At 40.1% G+C, this 26783-nt stretch overlaps 1 protein-coding gene across 3 annotated transcripts in view; it reads right to left on the bottom strand.

Annotated features, from left to right (window-relative positions):
- kmt2a (lysine methyltransferase 2A) overlaps nucleotides 1–26783 on the bottom strand; it is a 95039-nt gene that overhangs the window by 47291 nt on the left and 20965 nt on the right. Inside the window, exons 3-14 of one of the 3 annotated variants that reach the window (XM_031906666.1) lie at nucleotides 23693–26307; nucleotides 21358–21535; nucleotides 20554–20788; nucleotides 20401–20465; nucleotides 19910–20311; nucleotides 14428–14501; nucleotides 11530–11655; nucleotides 11275–11388; nucleotides 10573–10719; nucleotides 7972–8016; nucleotides 7059–7151; nucleotides 4297–4417 (exon numbers count right to left, since the gene is read on the bottom strand). In XM_031906666.1, the coding sequence (XP_031762526.1) occupies nucleotides 4297–4417; nucleotides 7059–7151; nucleotides 7972–8016; nucleotides 10573–10719; nucleotides 11275–11388; nucleotides 11530–11655; nucleotides 14428–14501; nucleotides 19910–20311; nucleotides 20401–20465; nucleotides 20554–20788; nucleotides 21358–21535; nucleotides 23693–26307 (4215 nt within the window). Of the gene's footprint in view, nucleotides 1–4296; nucleotides 4418–7058; nucleotides 7155–7971; nucleotides 8017–10572; nucleotides 10720–11274; nucleotides 11389–11529; nucleotides 11656–14427; nucleotides 14502–19909; nucleotides 20312–20400; nucleotides 20466–20553; nucleotides 20789–21357; nucleotides 21536–23692; nucleotides 26308–26783 lie in introns of all 3 variants that reach the window. The other 2 variants (XM_031906665.1, XM_031906667.1) reach the window with 2 other exon arrangements.

The raw sequence follows: 26783 nt of genomic DNA on the forward strand, positions 1-26783 counted from the left end.
GCCAGATGTGGCTCTTTTGATGGCTGCATCTGGCTCGCTGCCAAATCTTTAATAAAAAAAATAACGGGGGGGGGTGGCCTGCACTTGGAGGATAGATGACGTGTTCTATGCCTTATAACACAAATTCTATCCGCCGAGCGCAGGCCACGCCCTTCTCCACATCGCATCTGGCATCCTTGGCACCCACCCTACCTTGCCCCTGCGCTCGGCGGATAGAACACATGTTCTAAGCCTTAAAACATGTCTTCTATCCGCCGAGCGCAGGCCATGCCCTCCTCTGCATCGCATCCGGCATCCTTAGCACCCACCCTACCTTGCCCCGCAGCCAAACATAATGTATGGCTCTCACGGAATTACATTTTAAAATATGTGGTGTTTATGGCTCTCTCAGCCAAAAAGGTTCCCGACCCCTGCTTTATAGTGAAAAGGCATGAAAATTCCTTAAACACACATTAGGGCTGTAAGATGGGCACAAATAGTGGGAGTTCTAAAAGAAAGCTTTTAGTACTATTCTATACCATAAAATTGCCAAACAGGAAGTAGCTAGAGGCTGCTGTAGCATTATCATTGGTTTCTACTTATGCAAATCAGAAACTGAAAAGGGTTAAGCTCCTCTCACCAGGAGGCAGGACATGGACAAAAAAACTAAAATGCCTTCTCCCCTTCCATATTATAATATATATATATTGCTCCTGTTACAAAGTTGTTAATCAAATTTTTTTTATATTATATATATATATAATATTATAATATAATATTATAATATAATATTATAATATTATAAAATAATATAATATTATAAAATAATATAATATTATAATATAATATAATATTATAATATAATATAATATTATAATATAATATAATATAATATTATAATATAATATAATATAATATTATAATATAATATTATAATATAATATTATAATATTATAATATAATATTATAATATTATAATATATTATAATATTATAATATATTATAATATTATAATATTATAATATAATATTATAATATAATATAATATTATAATATAATATAATATTATAATATAATATATTATAATATTATATAATAATATAATATTATATAATATATTATATTATATATTATATTATATATTATAATATAATATATATATATATAATATAATATATATATATAATATAATATATATATATAATATAATATATATATATAATATAATATAATATATATATATATATATATATACACACCTTGCTTAATGCCTCCCGCTCAATTTTGATTAACACCAATGAATGGATGTCCTTATTACAACCTTGTCCCTGTGAAAAACCAACAGAGCACTCAACTCTGAAACCCATCTTGCTGACACAAAGGCCAAAAGAGAGGCCACCTTCCATGTCAGTATTTCCAATTAAATCAAAGCCATTGGTTTGAATGGCTGTATTTACTGTATCAGATTCCATGTCGGGGTCGGTTGACAAAATAATGGAGTCACATGAGCAGCTCCCTGAATGAAAATACGTACGTCATCCCTTAGGTCCAACCAGTCTTGAAACTGTACTGATAACGCTAAAACCTGTACCTTGATAGACAATAACCAGTCCACCATCTAAACCTTTTTGTAGGAATTGTAGTATGTTAGCTATCTCAAACTGTCACATCTGTCAAATCTTCACACCACTTTGAGTAGGTCTTCCATACCCAGTAGTAGGCCTTAGAAGACACAGGTTTTCTGGCCATGATCATAGTCGCCATACCACCTTCTGACAATCCTTTTCGTTTCAAGATGGTGGTCTCAACAGCCACGCCATCAAAGACATCAGCAGGGGGTTCAAGAGAAGAATTGAACCCTAACGTAAGTGGTGTGTACTGGGAGCCGAAACCAGTTTCCTTTTGCTAGGTTGATCAGATCTGTGAACCATGTTCTTCTGGGCCAAAATGGGGCTATGTCCATCAGGCTTAGTTTCTCCAGACAGAACCTCTTGACGATTCTCTGTAACACGGGGATCAGAGGGAAAACATATACCTAGTGGAATGTCCACGGAAAGGTCATTGCATCCACCCCTTCTGCCTTTGGATTCTTGCATCTGGAAAGGAAACTCTGAGTCTTCGCATTGTGATGAGATGCCATTAAGTCTAACCCCACCTCTGAACCAGCAAGTCGAATTGCTCCGAAAGGATTTCTCACTCTCCGGGATCCAATTTGCTGTGGCTTGCCAGTTGAGGATGCTGGGTATATGAATCACTTTTATTTCCAGAGTATGAACTTCTACCCAGTCCACAATCTTTCTCATTTTTCCCCAGGCCGCTGCACTCCAAATGCCCCCTTGATGGTACAGATAAGCCACTGCAGGTTGCATTGTCTGTTTGTATCTTTACACACTTCTGATGCAACAGATGTTGCCACTGAAATAGCGCCAAATATATCACTCCAAAGAACATTTATGGACAGTCTGGATTCCGCAGGAGACCAAATGCCTTGAGCTGACCTGTGTTTGAATCTTGCTCCTCATCCTTGTAGGCTAGCGTCTGTTATTAACAACCACTAAGGCTCCTCTCAGGAACAACCCCTAGTCAGGTTAACGGATTCCGTCCACCAGTCCAAGCATTCACGGTTTAGCAAGTCGAGATCCATCGTCTGGTTGAGACAACCCCTCTTTCAATTGCATAGAATGCACAGCTGTAGTGGGCATAGGTGATACGTGGTGTCTCTGTTTCTTCCAGTACGGGACTGAAGAACACATTCTTCTTGGGTACTATGAATAAATTGGAATAAAATCCTTTGAAAACATTGCTCTGGCAGAACAGACACTACCAATTCGCAAGGGAACTCTGGAAAACAAAACATTTTTGGAATTCTAGTTTGTCCGCAGAAGGGGCTGCCACGTCTGCCTAGTGCTGGGCGGGGGTTGTTGGGGTTGTTGTTGGGGGGGGTGGGGGGCCACCAATATTTATTATTTATTTTTTATTTATATACCGTCAAATACCGTGATACCGATATAATTTTGAAAAATACCGTGATATAAATTTTTGGTCATACCGCCCAGCTCTACGTCTGCCTGTTTCGCTGTTGAAACTTACCCTTGCATCGGTTGGGTGCCAAAATTGGGGATCCTTTGGGATTCCAAAACCCAGACACCTGAAAGAAATGGCTGTGTTTGCCCGCGACTTGGGTTGACCTGTTGCTTGAGAAATTATTTTCTCTAACTCCTCTCCAAACAGGCATTTACCCATAAATTCGATGGAAGTAAGCGATTTTTTGGACCTTAAATCTGCCGACCAGTTCTTCAGTCACAGGGTTCATCGAGCTGCCAATGCCAAGTGGCCAGTGCCATACTTGCCCACGCTCCATTCCAGATGCCTCTCCAGGTAAGGTCAAAGTGGAAGTGTCACTACTAGTGATGAACGAATATGTCCCAAGAAAAGAAAATTTGCGAAACACGTTTCCTGCGTCTTTTTTTTGTCGCTCATGCCCATTTTGATGCAACTGTGCCCATTACTTTTTTTGAAGCACAACAAAATTTTCAGCAGCTGAAGTTTAGTTAAACAATTTGTCAATGGTAAAATGCAGAGATTCGCTGCAAATCCATGCCTGGCAAGAAAATTCGCTTATCACTAGTCATTACCTATGATGAACTTGGATGGCACGGAGGATGGCAGAGACTGCTCTCTAGCAAATACAATGCTGCGATACTGTTTTGCTGTGGGAAATAAAGCCTGATCATTTTGTTGCAAGTCAGAGTTGCCTGTCCCATCTGTGAATCCCATCTGATTGCCATACGCTAACGGCTGCTACCAGCTAAACCCCCACAAAAGGTATTTTTTAGTAAGAAAAAAACGTAACTTTTAATTAGCATCATTAAAAAGAAAATGTCCTGCTGGTGAGAGGAGCTTAACCCAGTGGTTCCATGCCGTAAGAGAAAAAAAGCAGGTAACATATATGCCACCTAGACATTTGAATTGCATGAACTCACAGTATGTAACATCCAAGTATATAATTTTTTCCTCTATACTGCCTAATTCAGTTAAAAACACTCCCTAGTATGTAAATATATAAACCTTGTATAAGTATGATGCACTAAAACACTGCACTTTTCACACGTGGCACTATGTAAATTACCATTATTGGGATTATGTAATAAAGGGCACTAAATTGGCCCAGGAGAAGTTACCAAAGCAGCCAAACAGGTAGAATTTACTGGTCACCTGTTTAAAAGCAAGCATCTTTTTGGCTCTTATGGGTAACTGCTACAGGGCAAACTAGTTGCAAAAAATAATGTATAGTTGTTGAAAAGCCAATTGTCTTACCCTTAGCAAACAGTTTGGCACAGTCATGGCACAGGGAGAAGTCATGTGACCACTGTGCATCCCAGCCCTTCCCAGGTGTAGTGGAACCACAACTCTTACATCTTACACATTTTGTGCAAATCTGAAAGACAGGCAAACTCATATACAAACATTCAAATAGACTACCAGTGCAGAAAATATGTTCTATTATTCATGAAATCAGTAAACCTAAAGCAATAGTTAAGCTTCCTAAAGGAAAAAAAAAAATCAGTTTATTAAAAATCTTTACGTGTATAACATTCAAAAGAGATTTATATTCCCCCAGTTAACGTATATTACTATAAATCAGTTTATAGTGTTGCCTGAGGAACAGATGTGCCTGCAGCCTGTGCTTACTCCAAGCATGCATGAGCTTTGCATCTACAAAAGGTGGGTAAGATGAAAAAGTGGATTTTGTGTTACTTACCATTAAATCCTTTTTAACAGGGGGAGTGGGGATTAACATCCGCCACTAGGAGGCAGAACATTAAAGAAGATAAAGATAACTCCTCCCTTTGCTATTTACATGCTTACGCTAACCCATACTAAGGAATATACAGAGGGATCACTTCCAGGGCAGGACATAATGTGCCCTGCAGAAAAGCCAAGAGAAAAGGATTTAAGGACAAGTAACACAAAAAGCTAATTTCCTCTTACAGCTGTCTGTGGGATACTGGGACAGTTGAATAAACAAAAGCAGCCCCCGAAGTAGGGAGGGAGGAAGCAAGGCCGTTAAACAACTGAGGCCTGCAGCACCTTCCTACAAAGTGTGTCAGATACCGCAACGTTGAAAACATTTCAAATTGCAGAATTTGGTGAAGGCGTGGATGGAGGAAGATTGCAGCCACAATATTTCCTTTGCCACATATGGTCTGTGGATGACCTTGCTGATATATTGGTAGAGCAGGGGACCCAAACTATTTTTACTTGTGAGCCACATTCAAATGTAAAAAGAGCTGGCGAGCAACATAAGCATGGAAAATTTCCTGGGGGTGCAAAATATGGGCTATGGTTGGCTATTGGTAGCCCCTATCTGAACTAATACCATACATAAGGCTTTGTTTGGTACTACTTTATTGCAAATAAAGACTGCATTTAAGCCAGGAATTTAAAAATAAGCACCTGCTTTGAGGCAGGCACTGGGAGCAACATCCAAGTGGTTGGTAAACAACATGTTGCTCGTGAGCCACAAGTTGGGGATCACTGCCTTAGAGGCTGGGGAGCCCTTGCAGGTTCCAGATTGTAAGATGAACAGTGCAGAAGTGGTGCGGATGTCCTTCATTCGTTGGAGGCCGAACTTGAGGGCCTTGACCGGGTCCAGTAAGTGAAGAGCTGCCTCATTAGGATTTTTCAGATGGGGCAGAAGAAGGGCATAGTGATTTCCTGATGTGGAATTCGGACATCATATTAAGGACAAAGAAAGGACGAAGGGGTGTGTCCCGAAAACGTTATATGGTTTGCTACTAGTAAAAATCAGCATGGTTTATCATGTTTAAATAAGTCCTGTTGTGCCAGTATTTTTGTGCAATTTGAACAAAGGAAGGAACCACCACTATGCATGGGTGGAAAATTAGGAAGGGAGGCTGACAAACAGCACACAGACTTCAGAAATCCTCTGAGAGGAGTATATGGCCATGAGGAATGCCACTTTAATCCCTATGCCATGGCTGGCCTGTAAAGTCAGAGGTTAGAATGGTGGGGCCTGTAGCACTGTGAGGATGAGATTAAGGTGCCACGGAAGGAGGGGCTCACAGTAGGGGGGCATAAATTGAGTTGCCCCTTGAAGAAGGTGTGCACATCTAGCAAGATTGCCAGTTTGCATTGGAGTATAACAGAGATGGCCGAGGCCTGTGATTTATGAGATCCTGGGGAAAGACCCTTATCCATACCCAACTGTAGGAAGTCCAGGATATGGGATGTCGAAAAGGACTTGAAGGAGAGAGATAATGAGAAAGGTGCCACTCTGTGAAAGGTTTTGCAGGAGATAGGCTGTCTAGCTGCAAAGAATTGTGCCAATGACACAAAGGCTGAGAAGCCTTTGCGACAGCGAATCAACCACGCCGTCGAATTGAGCATCCCTGGATTGGGATGGTTGATAGGGCCCTGGGAAAGTAGGTCTGGAAGAAGGATCCATGGGGTTAACAGCTCATGTTGACTAGGTAAGGAAACCAAGCCTGCCGGGGCCAGCAGGGAGTGATTTGGATTTGTACATCCTGATTGGGACTGGGCACTGCAGTCTCTGATCTTTTCTGAGGACACTATGTAACAGAGGAAGGGGGGGTACACATAATGCAGCTTGAAATCCCATTAACTGTCATGGCATCTGGTGCAATCACTAGAGGATTGCAATAGACAGGCTGAAGTGAGAGGCAAACCCGTCATGCAGAATTGGACTTGTCTAAGGAATTCTTGAATTGCCCTGGAAACCAGTGGGGGTATATCAGCAGGTGGAAGAGTCATATTCTCCAGTGATCTGCTTTCTAGTGGTGGATGTTTTACCTACTCTCCCTGTATCTCAGAGTATAGACAACTAAAGAAACACTGTTTGTTGCAACCCTGAAGTTCTCATCACATGGACCTGCCTTAGAGACTTCCCCCTTTACTAGCCCACCCTGCAGAGTTTAAATGGCTTGAATCAATGGTTGAAAAGTAGTTATTGTAATAATATTTATTTGCAGACTATAGAACTCTTAAAATAATCCTTAGGAAGCATGGCAAGTTTTTATATACATTTAGGAACTTACCCATACTCTCTTCTTCTTGGTTGGTTTGGTAGGGTAATTTGGTCCGAGGCACTCCGGATGGTAGCTGTTGCGGCACTTGTTACACTCCAGTAACTGCTGTGTTTTGAAACAAAGGTTCATGTAAATTACCACAGAATATACAGCAGGAAGAATTACACAATATTTAATACAGGTAAAAAAATATGTATCTGGTGGTGATGTGCGAGTTTCCCCAAAAACCAAGGGTCAGGCGGGTACGGTTTGAAATTTGAGAGAACACTATGGGTTTGGATTGGGTGAGGGTCAGACTGGGGAAGTACACTCCTCCTCTGCTCCCAAAGTCACCCTGTCTTGGAACCACAGGCATGAGCAAGTAGCTTACAGAACAAGAAGACTGTCTTACAGTGGCAACATTTTGCGGGTTAGGGTTTGATGTAAGTTAAGTTTTTCCTGACCCATACATCACTAGTATTTGGAACACATGCTTGTCAAACAGAAATGCTAAGCATTATGCAAGCAAGAAGGGCCGATACGGATTGTTGACAATATGTTTTTATTTGTAAAGTGACCACTAAGGGTTAGATTTTTTTAGATTTTTTTTTTTTTTAAACTTCTGCGTTCATGGCCAGGCACTTGGATTTGGCTGAATTTGAATCCTGCAAAAATGGTTGAATCTTGGCAAATCCTGGATTTGGTGAATCCCTAACTGCTTTTAACAACAATTATATTTTCTCACTAATTTCAAACCATTGCAAACATTTAATTAATGTACACTGGAAAGCTGTTTAGAATTTTACTTCATTCTCTTATGAATTAAAAACAGTTTCTGGGTGGAGGACTTCCTTGATTTTGTACCAATACTGTCTGCAGTAAAAAACAAAAATTGTGTAAAAACTGTAGGAGCTCAACGCTTAGATGATTAAATTGAGCTGACCTTTAGGCTCATGTCAGAAATAGTGTTTTGCCTGCCGATGCTCTCCTGCACAAAGAAAGTGGAGGTCAAAATGCTGCACACCTGCCAAGACAGCTTACGTGAACACTTCTGAGCAGGTAGTGAGGTCTGGCTGTCACTGCTACACATGCAGACAAAAAATATGTACAGCACATTTGCTTCAAGCACAGTATTTGCAATATTTTACTACCTTTGTCCACCCTTGAGTCCACCTTTGAAGGGGTCATTAGCAGCAGGGACAGATTAACACAACTAAAATATCTCCATCGTATATTTACCTTACACCCCAGGAGGTTACATAAAATAAACTCAGAAATAGGACAGGAATGCCCTAGATGCCGCTATTCCCACACTGACTTCATGCACATGGTGTGGATCTGTCCACGGGCAGAACGATTTTGGGGGAAAATAGCGAGCACCATAAGTGATAAGACAAATCTGGTACTTCCATTAGACCCAAAAGCAATACTGCTCAAACAGATAGAAGACCTGTCACCCAGGAGAGCTGAAAAAGTACACTAATCCTCATATTGTGCATGTACGCAAAAAAAACCAAAAAAAAACCAAATTGCTCTATATTGGAAATCACCTGAGGGCCCAAAAATCGCAGCATGGGAAACTATGGTCAATAGCCATACCCTTATATAAAAGTTTACATACATGAGAAGAAGCTGCCCTCACAAATTCGACAGAGTATGGGCACCATGGATACATTCTGAACCCCCCAAGACTCCTTTACCATAAGCTAGGGATGGGCTCATTCCCCAATCTCTTCCATAACCACCCCACAGCCCATATTCAAACACTTAAAGGAGTAAAATAATAAGGCCTTAACTCACTCACACATAGCCTGTACGCCAAGAGGACACAATGAAGAATGTTAAACGGCAGACAATGTATATACCAATATAAATGACACTGTAATGTTTTTGTTTTCTCTATTACTTTATTTGATTTAATTTCTGTACAATAAGCACAAATGATATTATAATCATTATACTGCAAAATATGTACATTCAAAAACTTCAATAAAAGAATTGTTAAAAAAAAAAGTATTTAAGTATATTTAGAATGAATGTGTTGAAAATATTTACTATCTGTTTTGTTAAAGGGATTGTTCAGCTTTAGGTTAACATTTAGTTGTTATAGAGTGTCCTATCCCTAGCAACACTGCAACTGGTTTTTACTATTTATTTTTTTTATATTTTTTGCATTATGTGCCTTCCTCCTCTGCCTCTTTTCAGCTTTCAAATGGGGGTCACTGACCCAGATAGCTAAAAACTATAGCTTTGTGAGGCTACAATTTTATTGCTATTGTTACTTAAAAATTTAAGACCAATTGCAAATGATCTTAGAATATCAACGTTTACATCATGCCATTATTACAACAGTAACATGTTTTTTTGGAACTACTTTGTGTCAAAAAGGTTTTAACCCTCATGACGTATGGTTTATATTTTATACAACTGTAACTGTTCAAAGATGAATGTGTCCTTTTACAGCCTTAAAGGACCAGTAACATCAAAAAAATAAAGATGCATTAAAGTAATAAAAATATAATATACTGTTGCCTTGGGCTGGCGTTTGCTTCAGAAACCCTAATATAGTTTATTTAAAACAAGCTGCTGTGTATCCACGGTGGAAGAAATAGGGCTTAAAAAGTTTGTTAACTGAAAGGTGAACCACCCATTTAGCAGCAGCCTAGACCACAGTGAGCTTTGTGCAGGGCCAGTGGTAAGCAAAATATGACCTTAAAAGATCAGATGGAATCAGAAGATGGAAGCTGCTGTGGACAGCTTTAAAAAAAATATTTTATTATTGCTATAGGGCTGCTGAGCTTTGGTGCACATTAAGAAGAATTATTATAGCTATAATAAAAGAAAACCTAATTCTATGCAACTTTGCAATATGCATTCATTTCAAATTTTTTTACTTATTTGTATATATAACTGCTATTAGAAGTTTTTGCCAGTCCTTTTCTATTCTCTGCCCTGATGGATCTGGCATTTGAAACAAATGTAAAACAAGCAAGCAGACTGACAGCCCTGTCTTGCTGGAGGAGACTGACCTTTGCAACATTGTTTAAAAAGCAACAACCAGGAGTTCAGCAAATGCTGCTTTTAATAGAAATTACATTTACAAATAACCTTTAGATCAAAAATTTTCAGTAAGTTCACATTGGTGAAGTTGCTCGGAATAATGTTTTTGATTACAGGTATGGAATCCATTATCCTGAATGCTCGGGACCTGTGGTTTTCCGGATAAGGGATCTTTCTGTAATTCGGATCTCCTACCTAAAGTCTGCTAAAACATTATTTAAACAGTAATTAAACCCAATAGGATTGTTTTGCCTCCAAAAAGGATTAATTATATCTTATTACAGAGAAAAAGGAAATCATTTTTAAAAACGTGAATTATTTGATTAAAATAGAGTCTACGGGAGATGTCCTTTCCATAACTCGAAACTTTCTGGATAATGGGTTTCCGGATAAGGGGTCTGATACCTGTATTAGGCAAAAAAACTATTTTTGCGGTTGACGTCCATTTAAGTGACATGACCCTAGAGTAAGAGCTTATCAATACCTTGGTAGCCTGCTGCTGTCTCCCACATACATGACAGAACTTGCAATGACGGCAACACCAGTTTTCAATCTGGTCTTCAGAAGGTCTCTCTCTTTCCTCTAGGCAGAACCGGTGAAATGGTTCACAGCACACCTGGCAATAAACAAACTAAAAAGGAAGGGTAAAAGAATCAGAACACCTGATGAAGAAATAGTAAATTAGATGTGCAAAAAATTATATAGCAGAGAAACAAATGAATTTGATTCAAATCACATAGTAATATGGTAAAGAAAGAAGAAAAATAGGGGAAATGCTATTTTATGAAATGTTGTTAAGCTTAATAAATCTGCTTCACAAATAGCGATTATATGTTTTCTTATAGATGTTTAGATATTAAACAATTTGAGAGCTCAACCAAAAAAAGTTTCGGCACTGACAGTCTTCCCATACTCTAATTTGCAATGCGCTACTAACACACGTGTGAGTTGTTTGCAGTAGGAAAACACAAATACAAAATTACTCTCAATAAATATAAGAAGAAAATAATACCTATATATGAAAAAAGAATGAATTACACCTACAGTTGTGGGCATGTTTATATCAATGACAGGTTCTCTTTCAAAATTTCAAATTTTTATGGGCATATCACCACAGCAAGCAGTGTTTTATGTACTTATAAAAAGTATGCTGAAATAGTATTTTTGGGAATTTAGGGTAACTAACCTCAACATGACCACTGCTGGCACAGAGAAAGCAGACAACACGTGGGGTGACAGGTGCAGTTGTCAGCAGGCTGATACCTCCCATGTCCCATACATTCTCTACTTCACAATCGTGCTGTTTAGGACGGAAAAATCCAATTTTAGCAAAAGATTAGTGTATTATAAATAAATACAGAACATACAAACATATATCAAACAGGTTACTGTTTCCTTATGCTTTTCCATGAACCAGCTTTAAGTAGAAGGAAAAACATACCTTAAAATCTACACGAATTCTGTGTACCCCATCAGAAGGTGGCTTCTGTTTGGTGATTCCACCATTACATAAAGTGTTCAACAAATTAAAACTGACTTCAGGCTTGCTGGGGGGTTGAGGCTTGTCCTATAGAAAAAGGTTGAACATCTTATCAACACAGAAAAATTTGTATACCGAACCAAAGCCTAAATGCCTAATATAAACTTGTTTTGAAACATGTCTTTCTAAACAGACATTGACATGTGAAGGGACATACTAATGAAGTTGTAGGTCTAAATTCATGAAAACATAAAGCAATAAAAGAGGTGCCTTTCTAACAGATAACAGGATCAGATATTAAAAGCCACCACATCATCAAAATTTATGTTCTAACATCGCCAGAAATGCAAACTGTTAACCAGAAGGGGCTGAATCAGCAGCTTAACCCAGCCCAAGTATGGCCTAACTCAAGCTGCATTTCAATATAGAAGGTTTAATATAATTAAAATATAATGTAGTTTTGTCCCAAACTGGTAATCATTGTGCTAAACACTGTATGTCTACTATTGTTGACAAAAAAAAAAAAAAAGAGAAAAAGGCACAGGTTATTAGAGATGTGCGGCCAAGCCCGAAACCCGCAGGTCTGGGTCAACATCCACACATCAGAAGGGACCTAAGAGAGCCTTCGCCTTTGGCCGCAGCTTGAGCTCTAGGCACATGCCTGCCCTGCCCCACCCCATCTCTGACATTACAGAACGGGAGGGTGGGTATATAAATAAAAGTGGAGCCATGGGTCAGGCGCGTGTTGACTACTTGCCAACCCGCACATCACTACAGGCTACATAACAGCTAATCTCTGTAAAAGAACACTGTATTCCACAGAGCCTGTTATCTGCTATGTAACCTGTTCCATTTAGCGCTATTTCAATTTGAATAGCTACCCTCATGGCTACACTACAGTAGTGTTTCTGATAGCTTTTACCAGTACAGGGCAACAGTACATAATATTTTTATTACTTTGACTCATATTTGGTGTTATTTTTTCTTTAAAGGCCAACTAACACACACAGGAAACAGATGAATTAGGACAGCATTTATTCCTATCCGTGACAAATATTTTATGCTGAAGTCTTGGGTTTTATTGCATTTTACTAAGTAGCTCAGGTGTGTTCAGACATGTGTTGTATGTACGTATATTTTTATTAGGGATGCACCAAATCCCAGATTCGGTTCGGGATTTGGCCCGAATCCAGTCATTTTTTTAAAGGATTCGGTTTCGGATTTTTAACCCTTCCAGATGATTCTCATTCAGTTTGGGATTCGGCAGGATCAATGAGGGTGGGTTCAGGGTTTGGTCAAACCCAAAAAAAGTGGGTTCGGTGCATCCCTAATTTTTATTCATACAGCTCTACTTATATATTTAGTCCCGTACAGTGTTCCTTAATCAAAGCCTCAATTGGGTTGTTGTGTCTTATTGAGCCTTAGGCCACACAAGTAACACAAACCTGTCAATAGTAGCAGTGGTGGCATGATTGTTATCATAAAATGGTGACAAAAACAAGAACTCTGAAATCATATCTTCAAAAAAAATATTTATGATGCCAAGGGAACTGTCCTAATATTTGTATTTATCACAAGCCATATAAATGTACTTAAATGTTGAAGCCAAGATACAGATTAAGATATTAATCTATATCCTAACCAGAACCCTTGCTAACTGTGCTTCAGTTATACACTAATTACCATATTCATTTAAGAAAGGTCAAATGAAATCCTATCAATGTTGTAAATCTCAGAACTCATCCATGAATAGTGGACATTGTAATTTAGCAACATAATAAGAAGGGGCTCAAAGAACAGGCAGAAGAAGACTGCTTTAGTTCAGTCAGGTTAGGATTACGGAATGCATTAAGGGTCTTTCCAGCTGTCAAAGACTGAAAGGCATGGACCTGAGCAACATATGAAAACAAAAAAACAGGCCTTAACATTAAAGGAACAGTAACACTAAAAAATAAAAATGTTTTAAAATAAATTAAAATATAATGTACTGTTGCCCTGCACTGGTAAAAGTTGCGTGTTTGCTTCAAAAAGACTACTGTAGTTAATAGAAATTGCTGTTGTGTAGCCATTTAAATTAAAAAAGGAGGAGAAAAGGCACAGGTTACATAAGAAGATAACAGATAACTGTGTAGAATACAATGGGAATCTATGCTACTTATCTGTTATCTGCTTAGTAACCTGTGCCTTTTCTCCTTTTTTCAATTTAAATGGCTGCCCCCATGGCTACACAGCAGGGTATTTATATAAACTGTAGTAGTGTTTATAAAGCAAACACGCAACTTTTACCAGTGCAGGGCAATAGTACATAATATATTATTTTTATACACTTTAATTTTTTGGTGTTACTGTTCCTTTAAGTTTTAGGCACATCTAGAAGGGAGATATTTACATTACCAATATTTCTTAAAGGAACAGTAACACTAAAGAGCTTTAAAGTAATAAAAATATAATGCACGGTTGACCTGCACTGGTAAAACTGGTGTGTTTGCTACAGTAACACTACTATAATTTATATAATAAGCTGCTGTGTAGCCACGGGGGCAGCCATTCAAGCTGGAAAAAAGGAGAAAAGGCACAGGTTACATAGCAGATAACAGATAAGTTCTCTAAAATACAATAGTGTTTGACTGTTATCTGCTATGTGCCTGTGCCTTTTCTCCTTTGAATGGCTGCCTCCATGGCTACATAGCAGCTTATTTATATAAATTATAGTAGACTTTCTGAAGTAAACACACAACTTTTATCAGTGCAGGGCAGCAACACATTATATTTTAGTTACTTTTATACACTTTAATTTTTTGGTGCTACTGTTCCTTTAAGTGGCAAGTTAAAATCTTCCAGCCATACATATTTCCTCACCTTCTCCTTTCCTTTGGATTTCAGCAGAGCCCCAAGCCTCATTGCCAACTTTTTCTGTTTGTTCTGTTCAGTTGCTAAAAGTTACAAATGACATGTCAGTTTAGGAAGGAACACAAACATGGAAAAATCTACCATCAAAATTCATGCATGCTTATTCTTGGACATCGGTTTTTTAAGTATTAAGCCCACCCCATCAAACATGTCTTAAAACAGTCTTAAAAACATTCACGTTAATCATGCAGTTGTTTTATTTCTGTGGTTTCATTTTGAAAAATAGTTTGCCAGAATGTATCCAAGCCTTTTCTATCAACGTTCAGTGATGCTTCATATCAAATTTCAGATATGATAGTACAGTGCTGTCAACATACTAAATGCTTGAAAGGTCAAAGCTGGCAACAGTTTGAAAAATTTATAGTAATTTTTTTTTACTCCGGTTTAAGGAATTCACTTGGCAGTATTTAAGAGTAGCCGAAGTACTACAAACATTTCTGACTAGTGTATTTAGTATTCTGGGGTTTGTATCCATAGTGTACTAACCATGGTGCTTACAACATAATTTACCAGGCATGCTTGTTAAATTCCAGTAGGACAGAGTGGTAGACAGACTTTGCACACTCATCATAAACATATGCAAAAGTCTTCCATTCCAAAGCATTTGTTTACACCAAATACACACATAAGGCAGATTTATCAAAATATGAGTTTGGGCCTTAATACTTAAAAATTCACCAACAATCTAATCATTCCTATAGTATTTTTAGAAGAGTATTTGATTAAAATGGAGTCTATGGGGGACGGGCTTTCCGTAATTTGGAGCTTTCTGGATAACAGGTTTCCGAATAAGGGATTCCATACCTGTACTGTTTTGTTAGTATGTGCTGAGTACTCCTAAATAGAAAATAGCCATTTTAAGAATTAAGGGCCGCCTCCTGGGATCATAGGATTCCCAATGCACACAAACAAGCCAAGGCACACATACATGCTAGGTCACATTGGCCAATTAATGGACAGAGTTCTGTCTTTTGCTTCCACACTTACAGTTAAAGCTGCATTATTTCAGATTCTTTAATAGGCCACTTAATATGATATAAACTATCTGTTGGTTATCTATTCATTCAGGGGGTATAGTTTTCATTTTAACAAGAAATATAGGATACATTAAAAAACCTCTAATCTTGTAACCAATTATGAATAATATATGGTGCTGGTTTCACTGTGCTCTAAAATATTAATACTATCTATAAAATTGGCCCCCTTTATCAGAGTTTCAAAGGGGTGGGCGTGTCCAAACGGTCCCTGCCAGAAGCACACTAGGAGGGGGATAGTTAATCAAAACCCTGCAGTCACACAAGCAAAGACAGATTTAAGTTCCCTATCAGGTCCGTCTATCTGCTGATTGGTTCCTATCTTACAGTGTAGGATTACAGTGTGCTGCCGGCCCTTTCTGCACAGCCTGGGAAAGGAGACAGCAGGAAGTGGAACAGATGGCCAGGACTAGTGGGGTTTTGGATAAAATTTCATTAAAATCAACAATTCATTAACATAATATTGTTTTCTACAAAAATATGTCCTGTTTAAGGTATGGATTTTAATTATGTTAAGACCCCTTATCCAGAAAACTGCAGGCCCCAAGCATTGGGAGGTCCCATAGATGTATGCACCAGGACGGTCTGCACAAGAAGAAAGGTCTCATATCTAGGGAAGGAAGTCCTGTGTCCCTGAAGCAAATGAATAGGGAGATTTTATGTTAAATAAATTAAATCTTTTCTCCATCACCTTTAGGACATAGGAACAGTAGGGATGTACACTGGCAAACAGGGTAGAAAGAAGAGGCCTATGTGGAATCCACTGCAGCCTGAAGAATTCTCAAGCCAAAGTGAGTGTCAAATGCCGTAAAGACTGCAAAACTAGTAAAATTGATGAAGTAGAAGATTTGCAGAGATGTTCCATTGATGCCTGGTCCCAGGCCAGGATGAAAAATGTGCATCCAGTGTAGGCAGAATTAAAGCACTCTGATTAGGATTAGAGGGCGTCAGACAGAAGGAGGGTATGGGGATCTCTTGATTGTGGTGAAATGCTGATACAACCTTGGGGAGAAGGGGCCTTACAAGATATGCGCTGATCTTGGAGACTTGTCTCGCAGAATGCGTTACAAGGAAAAAGAAATCGGTTTTCCATGTGAGCCAAGGAAGAGGGGTACAGAGGCCATAGGTTTAAATGGTGGCTTTTGTACTGCGTGTAGGACAATGCTGAAATCCCATGGAGAGCCCAGAGCACCACCCCCTATAGAAAGGTTTTAACATCTGTGAGAACAGCTAGACACCTTTAAAAGACCAATAGGGCTAAAATTTGTGATCTGAGCAATACCAAGAAGCAGCCCATCAAAAGAACCGCACAAGTGAGAAAAAGCGCACAAACAAAAAACAAAGCAACAAACAAAACACTTTTGTTGCAGATAGCGGTTTGCAGGCAAAAACATGGGATGCACTACTCAGATAAGGCCCTACAATGAGTCTGGATGGATTGGGATGCTTTAGTGGATCTTGGTGGAAGAAGCCAGGGCCCACCACTGGCAAGTTCAGAAGGTCTAAGAACCAGGTGCGGTTAAGCTATTGGGATGAGGGTGGTTGAAGAGCCCCAGAAAGGATCGCCTAAAAGAAGGAGTCCAACCAAGACTTCACAGCCCTGCTAATCCAAGCCATGGAAAGAACTGGGCAAAGGCATGCCTTAGGCCAATAAGAGAGCTTAACAACCCCAAAAGCTTTAATCCAATAGGCTTTGTAGGGGTTAGAGAGAGCCTCTGGTTCCTAGAGGTAAAGAATCTCTTAAACGGATGAGAACAGTCCATAGAAGATTATTTATCTCTTCATCATCCTCTTGATCGAAGCCAGAGGATAACTTGCCATCGCAAAGACGCAGTTCCCGTTGGAGGAGAAAAGGGGTCAAGAATTCCCCTTTACTTTTTTTTTTTTCTTTTGAAGGGGGAAAGAGCATTTGGATGTTCTGGCCTAAGGGCTGCCCAGATGAGACATGAGCTTGTCCAGATCAGAACGGTCTGTGCACCATGGGGTTCTCTATGGGTGACTATAGGGTCATCTGAGGAAAATTAGTCCATGGGGCTGCAGGGCCTGACGAGTTCCAGGCTCTGGTAAAGTATTTACAGAACGTGCAAAGTGCATCCCAATGAACTAGAGGAAGATGCTTGTAGCATTTGGCACATGCAAGGAATAGAATTTAATAGATGGAACTTCCCTGGTGAATAAACCTTTACTGGATCCCTTAAGGTAGCCATACACATTTAGATTTTATTTTGAAAGGCATACTGAAAAAAAAGGTTGGGGACCAACTCTCTACATCAGTGCTGTCCAACTTCTGTGGTACCGAGGGCCGGAATTTTTCCGACCTACGTGGTGGAGGGCCGATAATGGAAGCCAGTTTTGACTACTCCCCTTTTTGAAACCGCACCCACTTGAACACACCCATGTTATCACATGACCATACCCATATTAATGGTTGTAGTACAGCAAAAACTTGCCATACTCTGCCTGCCCTACCCTGCCTGTGTGTGCCATACTCTGCCTTCCCTACCCTGGCTGTGTGTGCCATACTCTGCCTTCCCTACCATGCCTGTGTGCCATACTTGGCTGGTTTGTGCCATACTTGGCCTGTGTGTGCCATACTCTGCCTGCCCTACCCTGCCTGTGTGTGCCATACTCTGCCTTCCCTACCCTGCCTGCATGTGCCATACTTTCACTGTGTTTGCCATTCTTGGCTGGTTTGTGCCATACTTGGCCTGTGTGTGCCATACTCTGCCTTCCCTACCCTGCCTGTGTGTGCCATACTCTGCCTTCCCTACCCTGCCTGTGTGTGCCATACTCTGCTTGCCCTATGATGCCTGTGTGTATGGCACACACATGCAGCCTACAGTGACACAATGCTGGCATTGCTCCTACAGTCTGCACAATAACTACTGTATATATTAAACTTTTTAATTGCAGTACCACCTCAGTATATGTTCTTTTTGTAGTGTGCAGGGATTATTTGTGGGTTTCTACTGCTCCTGAGGTGTGAACAGGGGAACAATGGGGGTGATTACAGCCTGAGCCTGAGGTGTGAACACTGCAGGGGGGGAACAATGCAGAGATTAAAAGGTGTGAACAACACAGGGGATTACATATTTAAACAATACAGAGGGATTACAGCCTGAATCTGAGGTGAGAATCATGCAGGGGGCCCAGTTAATCACAGTACTGATACCATTTAAAGTTTACACAAGAGTAAGCCATCAAAGCAGCCAGACAGGTGGGGGGCCACACAGAGGGGGGTCGCGGGCCGCATGCTGCTCTACATCATACTAAAAGTTAACCATTTTAAGTCTGTTACAGAGAATTTCCCATTAAACTGCAGATACAGGACTTTAAAAAGCAGAGGCATATACTTTTTTTTATATCCTTGTAGATTGTAAGCTCTTTTGGGCAGGGCCCTCCACCTCTTGTATCGTTTACTCTGTATGTCCAATGTATAAAACCCACTTCAAATAGGTATTCAACCGCACAGCCCTTAGATCAGGCTTGATGCATCAATCCTCGCAAGGCACACCGCTGAGCCATTCAATACAATCCAAATATAGAGGAGAGCACCATAAAGCAGAATTCTGCTAAAATGCTATTTATTTCAGACCAAAATACACAACATGTTTTGGGCAATGTGACGCCCTTTATCAAGTGTAAGTATTACTTGAACAAGGTGAACCATTTAAACCATAACTCCACCGTCTGTGTCCATTGATTGGTATTCAGAAGTGTCCATCAAAAGTCAAAATTTTCTCAATCAATCAATGGACACAGAGGGTGGAGTTATGGTTTAAATGGTTCACCTTGTTTAAGTAATACTTACACTTGATAAAGGGCGTCACATTGCCCGAAACATGTTGTGTATTTTGGTCTGAAATAAATAGCATTTTAGCAGAATTCTGCTTTATGGTGCTCTCCTCTATATTTGGATTGTATGAAACCCACTTATTGTACAGCGCTGCGGAATATGTTGGTGCTTTATAAATAAATGTTAATAATATTAATAATAATAATCGGTTATTTGGGAAGCACACTCCAGAAACAATTATAATTTAATTATTCTGAACACTGAAGCAAACAACCATAGTTATTTCTAGACCATTTTCGAGACAATTTAGTATCAATAAGGTTAAGTGCTTGAATTACTACATCTGTAATAAAGTAAAAGTACACATACCATACTTGTATAAATTTTCCATGAAAGAGAGACACTACTCTACTTACTACTCTACTTAGCAGAGGTATACACAAGTCCACAGTAGAACCACTATGAATGCCTATTTACAGGGAAGGAATGGTAATCTTTACTAATGAAAAAAATGTAACTTTTATTTACCCAGCAGTGTTTTCATAGGGAAACAATCCTTGCTTTCTAACACTGTCTTAGAAAAGAATACAGTCTTACTTACAGGTATTGTCTGGGAGCACTGGTGGCTGCTTTTTCCTCGATTCTGGAGGAATTGGCTTAGGAGCCTCTTTCTTTGTAGATGGTGTGGCAGTTAATGGGGTCATTGCAATGGTAGTGGAAGGCTGTGAAGGAGGCTGCTTGGTGGTTTTACGGGAATTAGGAGATTGCTTGGTTTCACTTGTGGAAGCAGCAGGAATTTGTTCTTCTGATTTTTCCTCAGTCTGTTTCTTGGGAGGTTCATTCTTTTTTTGAGGCAGAGATGGGGTTGCAGGTTCTTCTTGCACAGGGGGAGAGCTGGTGCCAGGTGCTGAGACAGGTTTTACAATGAGTTCCGAAGGGCTCTTAACAGGTAGCAATTCTTTCTTTTCAGTCACCTTGCATTTTCTTTCTTTCTTCTTTGCAGCTGAGAGAGAGAAAAATGTTCAGTTCTAACCATAAGTAGAAGGTCTGGTCTGGGGCAGTTTGATGGTTGAATTTGATAGTACATCTTACCTTTAGCCTGCTTCTGAAGATAAGCCTTAGATGGCATCCACTGCAAGTTCTGGCATTTCCGCATCCTGCAGAAAAAATGTAAAGCATTGGAAGAAAAATGTCTTTCTCACCTTAGCATTTTTAATGTGAGAGGTAGCTATAAAGACAACTTACTTGCAACACTGTTTTTTTATGTTGCGTCCACCAAATTTAGGTTTATCAAGACAGTTAGTACATATGCCACAGTCATCAGGAACCTGGCAGCCTGGACACTGTCCACAGCGCCGTGATCTGCGCCCCTTTTTCACAGGAGGCTCTTGCTGTGCCTTGTTGCGTGTGATTTGTTTGATGGGTTTGAGAGGTGGAGCTGGCTGATCAGCATCCTCTGATCCAGCAATGGAGGACTTGTCTGTTGGACAAAAGAAGGGCAAACAGGGACCTGAATGCAAACACATACAAAAAACCTTAACAGCAATAAAACTATAGCAAGTACTTAGGGGTAAGCCATCTTATATACTCGTGAACATTGCCCTAGACCCTGAATAAACAATAAAGTAATAAAGAAGTAGGCAGATTTATCCAAAATTATAAAAAATGTAACCACATCAAAAGGACAGAAGAACCTCAGTGCTCCCTAAGCTCCACTTTACTAACACATTTCAGGTCATTGGACACTTCACCCCTAATGAAGTGTCCAGTGATGCAAAACACAGGAACTCAGGGACCATGCAGCACAGAGGCACCTTTGTCCTTTTGGTATGGTTACATTATTTTTGAATAGTCACAATTGTTATGTGCACCAAATAAAATTTAATGGGTAAGATTGCCTACTACTTGTATTACAACAGCATGTAAAAGAGCACGCCTTATATAAATTAAAAAAAAAAACCTTCCTGATGCTGGAAACCCCTGTCATGTAAGAATAGAAGCAGTGAACTGTAAAACCTATACTTATTTTGCTTCTAACTATAACCTCACCATCATTTCCCATGGAAGACAGGACCTTCTCTCTTTCCTCCCAAGGTAAGGCACTCAATGTCGGCATGTCATCTGGAAAAACTGCCCTTTTGCGCCCCAAGGCTACAGCAGCTCGACGACAAACATGTTTTATCCTTGGACCACGAACAGATGCCTCTGAGGAGTCACTTTCTTGGCCCTGAAGTAAACACGACATTTGAAATGTATTTAAATAGGCCTTGCAATATTTATACATCTTCCAGTAAAGGGTTGTCATTTTACTGTACATAATATCACTATTTCACTATTTAAGAAAAAATAATCTTTCAATTTTAACCCCTTTGTTGTTAAAACTCTGCAGATGATTCGTGATTGTGTTACAACCCTGTTGGCACTTCATAAAATATCCCTGGAATGCGGTTACCTAAAACAGTAAGATCGTCAATCTGACACAGTTACTGGATTTGCAATGCCTATGAAACAAATTGAGTCTTGACCCTAAAATTTCAGCGATAAGTTATTAGTGCTTATTATGCTGTAAATTTAAAGAGATACTGACAAACTGTTTACATTTATCATTAAATGGTATTTGCATGAGCTTTAGAATTTTGCCATAAAAGTATTTGTCCGAAGCTTTAACATTACCTAACTGATCCCTATTGCTCCTCTATGAGGGGGCATCCATGTTTGTGCAGCAGTAATCTGTTAGCATTAGAAGCTATAACTGACAGGCTGAGAAAAGACAGTCAGGTTGGCAAAACAGTAAGGTTTAGGAACTTTAACAATTACTTACAAAAGCATGCCTATCAGAAAAAAAATGATCAACATGACCTATAGGTAACTTTTAATGCACATTAATATTTTGAAAAGTAGTTTTTTTGTGTCAGTATCACTTTAAGATTAAAACTGGGCTCTGAATATATAAATATAAAAAGGCAGTTTATACACAAGGAAAGGAAAATAAAAATAGCAAACATTGTCCATGTGTAAACTAATAAGCCAAGTACAAACAGCATTGGTTTCATTCACTGATATCAAACATCTGGGCCTCATGAGCATTCATTATTGTCAATGCAGCACAACACATTAAATATTTTTTCTAAAGTTTTGGAGCTTGCAAATATGGAAGTTTGGCTGTAAATGCAATCATACAATAGTAAGAAGCTGGAATTGAGGATGACAGAAAAGTAACTAGTATTGCTGTTTGTATGTCTGCTAAAAGACCCTGAAAATACTATTCAGTGTGTAATTTACACAACTGCTTTTCTAGAAGAGTCATACCACAAAATAATGTTGTAGAAAATGTAAGCCATTTTTGAGTGAAGGTCTACCGGAATACAACTGAAACAAAGGAGTATGTGCAGGCAGATATGCACAAGAGAAATAAAAGGAGAAGGAAATGTATGATCACCCAGTGATTAGTCACCTACCAGAGAACCTAGGCCAGTGTTCCTGTTCACTGAAAACAGTAACAACCAGGGGGTACTACTGTAGGAGCCCCAGGTCACATTCTTCCTCTCTTTAACGGCCCTGGTGGGGTGTACATGCACAGAAGACTGAAAAGCGGCTTTTTTTTTGCTTCTAAATTCGGCTTTTAACTCTGAGCACATGCACAGTGCACAATGGCTGTGAGGGATCCCTGGGAGACAAGAAATTGTTTTTTTGTCGCCCAGGTGTTTTTGTAAACCAGAGCACGAGCCTGACCCTGACCCACTATCCCCAATATGAACCTGAATACAGGTTACCAAATTGGGAAAATTCAGTTATTTGGCACCAGTCCAACAATCAGCTCATAACACAAGCCTGGGCAGACCTGTTGGGAGAGGACCCTGTTAATGTGGTAATAACTTACCCCACAGATATATGGACAATTTTGAGACATATATATGTTGGGCAGGCCTGTCAACCGGGCCCCATACACAGGCCAATAAGAGGACATTTGGTTATAAAGGGAAAAATCGCTAAGTTACACAAGCCCATGTATGGTCAGTTTCAAAGCCAATTCTCAAGCATTAGAATTTTAAGCAAAAAGGGTTATGATAAAAACATTTTAATCAACAAAAAAGAGTAAAGGTGGGCATACACGGGACGATTCTAGCTGCAGATATAGGCCAGATCTAAATCGAACAGGTTTTCTGTCGGAACGGGGACAGCATTGGCTTGTTGATGCGGTCCCCGAACCGAAGGCACCTATACCCATTCTAAATCGGATTAGCCTGATATTAACCACCCATAGGTAAGGATATCGGGAAAAGATCTGCTCGCAACCTTGCCGAGCGAGCGGATCTTACCATGTATGGCCACCTTAATGTAATGTAATAAAGGGCAAGCAGCCATTGATTATGAAGTTACATACCTGAGCCTTGGGCTGGTCTGTTTGTTTCAGAAACTTGCTCTTCTCAATCTTACACAGCTGGGCTTTTGCCTTTCTCAGAAGAGTAGCCACATGTTTGTCAGAGACAGGAAACTTGTCTGCTTGAGCCAGCATAGAGCTAATAGATGTAGAGGGATGCTTTAGGGCACTGACAGGTTGGGCTGGGAGCTGTGCTTGAGTCTCTGCTGTAGGAGATTTGGCACAGGTATCCAGCTCGGTCTTTTCAGATACTGGCCTGCCTTTTTTTGATATTTTGTTTTTGGCAGGTATCTGATCTGTATGGATTGAGGCTGGAGAAATATCTACATTAGATTCCACTGTGACAGGCTTCTTTCTCACTGACATTTTAATCTGAGTGGCAGTCACGATTCCTTCTTCATCATTTCTCTCCCTGCTTATTTTACACCCAGAGTCTGAGCTCTTTTTTCGTTTATCCCTCCTGGAATCACGGGAATTTTCTTTTTCACGGTCTTTCTCCCTGTTTTTCTCAACTTCCCTTTCTTTGGAAGATTCCACTGATCCCCTATTTTTACTTTTTCCTTTCTCCATCTGTACACTTGAAGGGAACCATGGGAAGAGGGCTGGAGAGCTGCTGGGTGAAGAAGTAAAGTGTTCTGCAGGAGTGCTGGTTGGTTTTCGCGGTTTCTGAATTTTCTCTGCAATATCTACAGATGCTGGAGTAACTGAAGAGGAGGAGAAAGGGAAACTAGGGTTTAAGGCACTGGTGGCAAGGGGACTTACTGAAATGTCTGTAAGTGAACTGGATGGAGGTGAAGCAAGCACAGACAAACTGCTGTTGCCTACTCTCCTGCTCCGTGTCCTCATGGAGTGAGATGGTGATTTAGGCTCAGAGCTGCGGATGGGATTAAAAACCCTCCTTTTACTTCTCCGAGAAATGCCCATCATGGAAGATGTCCCGCTGGCACGACCAGCAGAAGGTGGAAGGGTGACTGATTCAAATATGCGAGAATGTGCTTCACTAGGAGTGAACCTGGGTGCACGAAGAAGAGGGCTTCTTTTGTGCACATCAAACCTAGCACCTGAAGAATGGATATGTGAAAAGAGTCTTCCGGGCCCCACAACAGTATGTGAAGGGAATCCTGATGCAGTAGCTAATCCTACATCTTCTGGAGTTAGAGGAGGTGGTCTAAAATTGTCAAAGATTGGTTTCCTTATGAGTCCTTCTTTGGCATATTTAGCAGAAGAAAAGTACTGAGACTCTAATCTGGAATGTTTAAGGGAAGTCCAGCGGAAAGTTGGTTCCCGTAATATAGACCTTCGTTTCTCGTGCATGCGTGAGGCAGAGATAAAAGGTGTTGCCATAGGAATAGCGGGCATCAACCAAGGTGTGTGATCAGGGAGGCTGGCAGAAGGCTGTAGAGGTGTGGGTGGACTTAGAAGTGGGGGAGGTGGAGACACAGAGGACTTTTGCTGAAAAGATGGACGTAAAACTATCTTCTTAGCCGGCCTTGAACTAAAGTTCTTATTGCAGACAGGTAACCTTCGGGTCCTTACACCATTACTTTCTAGGGGCTGTTGTTGGGTTGGGACTGATGTAATGGTCTCAGCAACTCGTCCCTGTGGCTCAGACACAACTGGTGTCTCCTCTGAGGCTTGAGACTCTGTTGAGGTGTCGACACTAGGACTGCTAGAGCGAGAGTCATCTGAGGTGGCTTGTGAAGACTGCTGAGATGCAGCACTTGACTTCTCACTGGATCCACATGAGGCAGTGCTAAATCGACTACCGTTGGGGGCTGATTCTAAACGAGCTATCTTTATTGGAGGTTCATAGTCCTCATCTTCAATAAACCTTCTTGGTGTCTTGATGATACGGGATGAGACTGTGCTAACTACAGGCATAATGAACTGACGTATATTCTTTAACTGCGTCCCACCCTTGCGGCCTTGAAGTTTTGCTGCTTCCAACTCCATTTTTTTCTGAGCCCCTTTTTTGGCCTTCTGCAAAAGTTGCTTGGCAATGGCAGTGTCTGTCCTCTTGGAGGAAGGAATAATCCTCACAGGCTTCATTCTACGTGGGCTCTGCCTTACTGACACTCTGGTATCTTCTTTTGAAGGTTGTGGCGACACATCCTTATTACCCCGTTGACTTCGATCTGTGGGAACCTGCTTTGGAAATGAACCATGAGTGTCTGTCTTGAACCTTTCAGAAGATGGTGGTCTTCCACGCCTTCGGACAATAGAGACCCCTCCTTTTCTACCTAACTTTAATTTATTGCTCTTAAACTTTGACTTTAAAGGAGATAGTTTGCCTGCTCTGAGCTTCTTGATTTTGGCAGCATGCTGGAATGTGGCAGATGGTTTTCTCCTTTTTGATTTTTCTTCACAGGGAGCTTTGATGGATTCAGTGCCATCCCTTTTCTCCTGTGGCAGTTTAAACTTAACATTGCCATGTGCTGGGGGTCTTCCCCGTTTTTTCTCTTCTGTTTTACTCTCAGGCTTCTTTACTTTATCTAAGAGTCTGGTCTCCTGTTTATTTAGGGTTGATGTGGTGTTTTCACAAAGATTGGATGACGCATCAGAACACCGGGACAGACTGTTGCGGGGTCTACCGCGAGGTTTTCTTTGTGTTGTCTGGTCTAAGATAAAAGATTGAAGAGCAAATTACCACAAGGCACAAAGTAGCTAAAGCTATTTAAGCTTATTCAGAAAAAAGGGATTCCCCCTATAAAGCATGCCATATTTTAGTAATTTATCAAACAAGCATTTTACTGTCAATGTTTTAATCCCTTTTATACTCATTATCACTTAGGTGTAAAACCATGTTCCCACTGAGTTAAGTAATAAAAGCACAGAAGACGACACATGCATTATTCCCACCATTTAATCCAGCGGCTCTCAACCTGTGGGTCAGGACCCCTTTTGGGGTCAAATGACCCTTTTACAGGGGTCGCCAAAGACTATCAGAAAACACATATTTCCAATGGTCTTAGGAACTGAAACACCGCTCCTCTATGGTTGGGGGTCACCACAACATGAAAGGGTTGCGGAATTGGGAAGGTTGAGAACCACTGAGTTAATCTATCAAGTCACCAATCTACTCAAATAGTTTTTG

The sequence above is a fragment of the Xenopus tropicalis genome, chromosome 7 (genome assembly GCF_000004195.4).
Source record: "Xenopus tropicalis strain Nigerian chromosome 7, UCB_Xtro_10.0, whole genome shotgun sequence".
NCBI lineage: Eukaryota > Metazoa > Chordata > Amphibia > Anura > Pipidae > Xenopus > Xenopus tropicalis.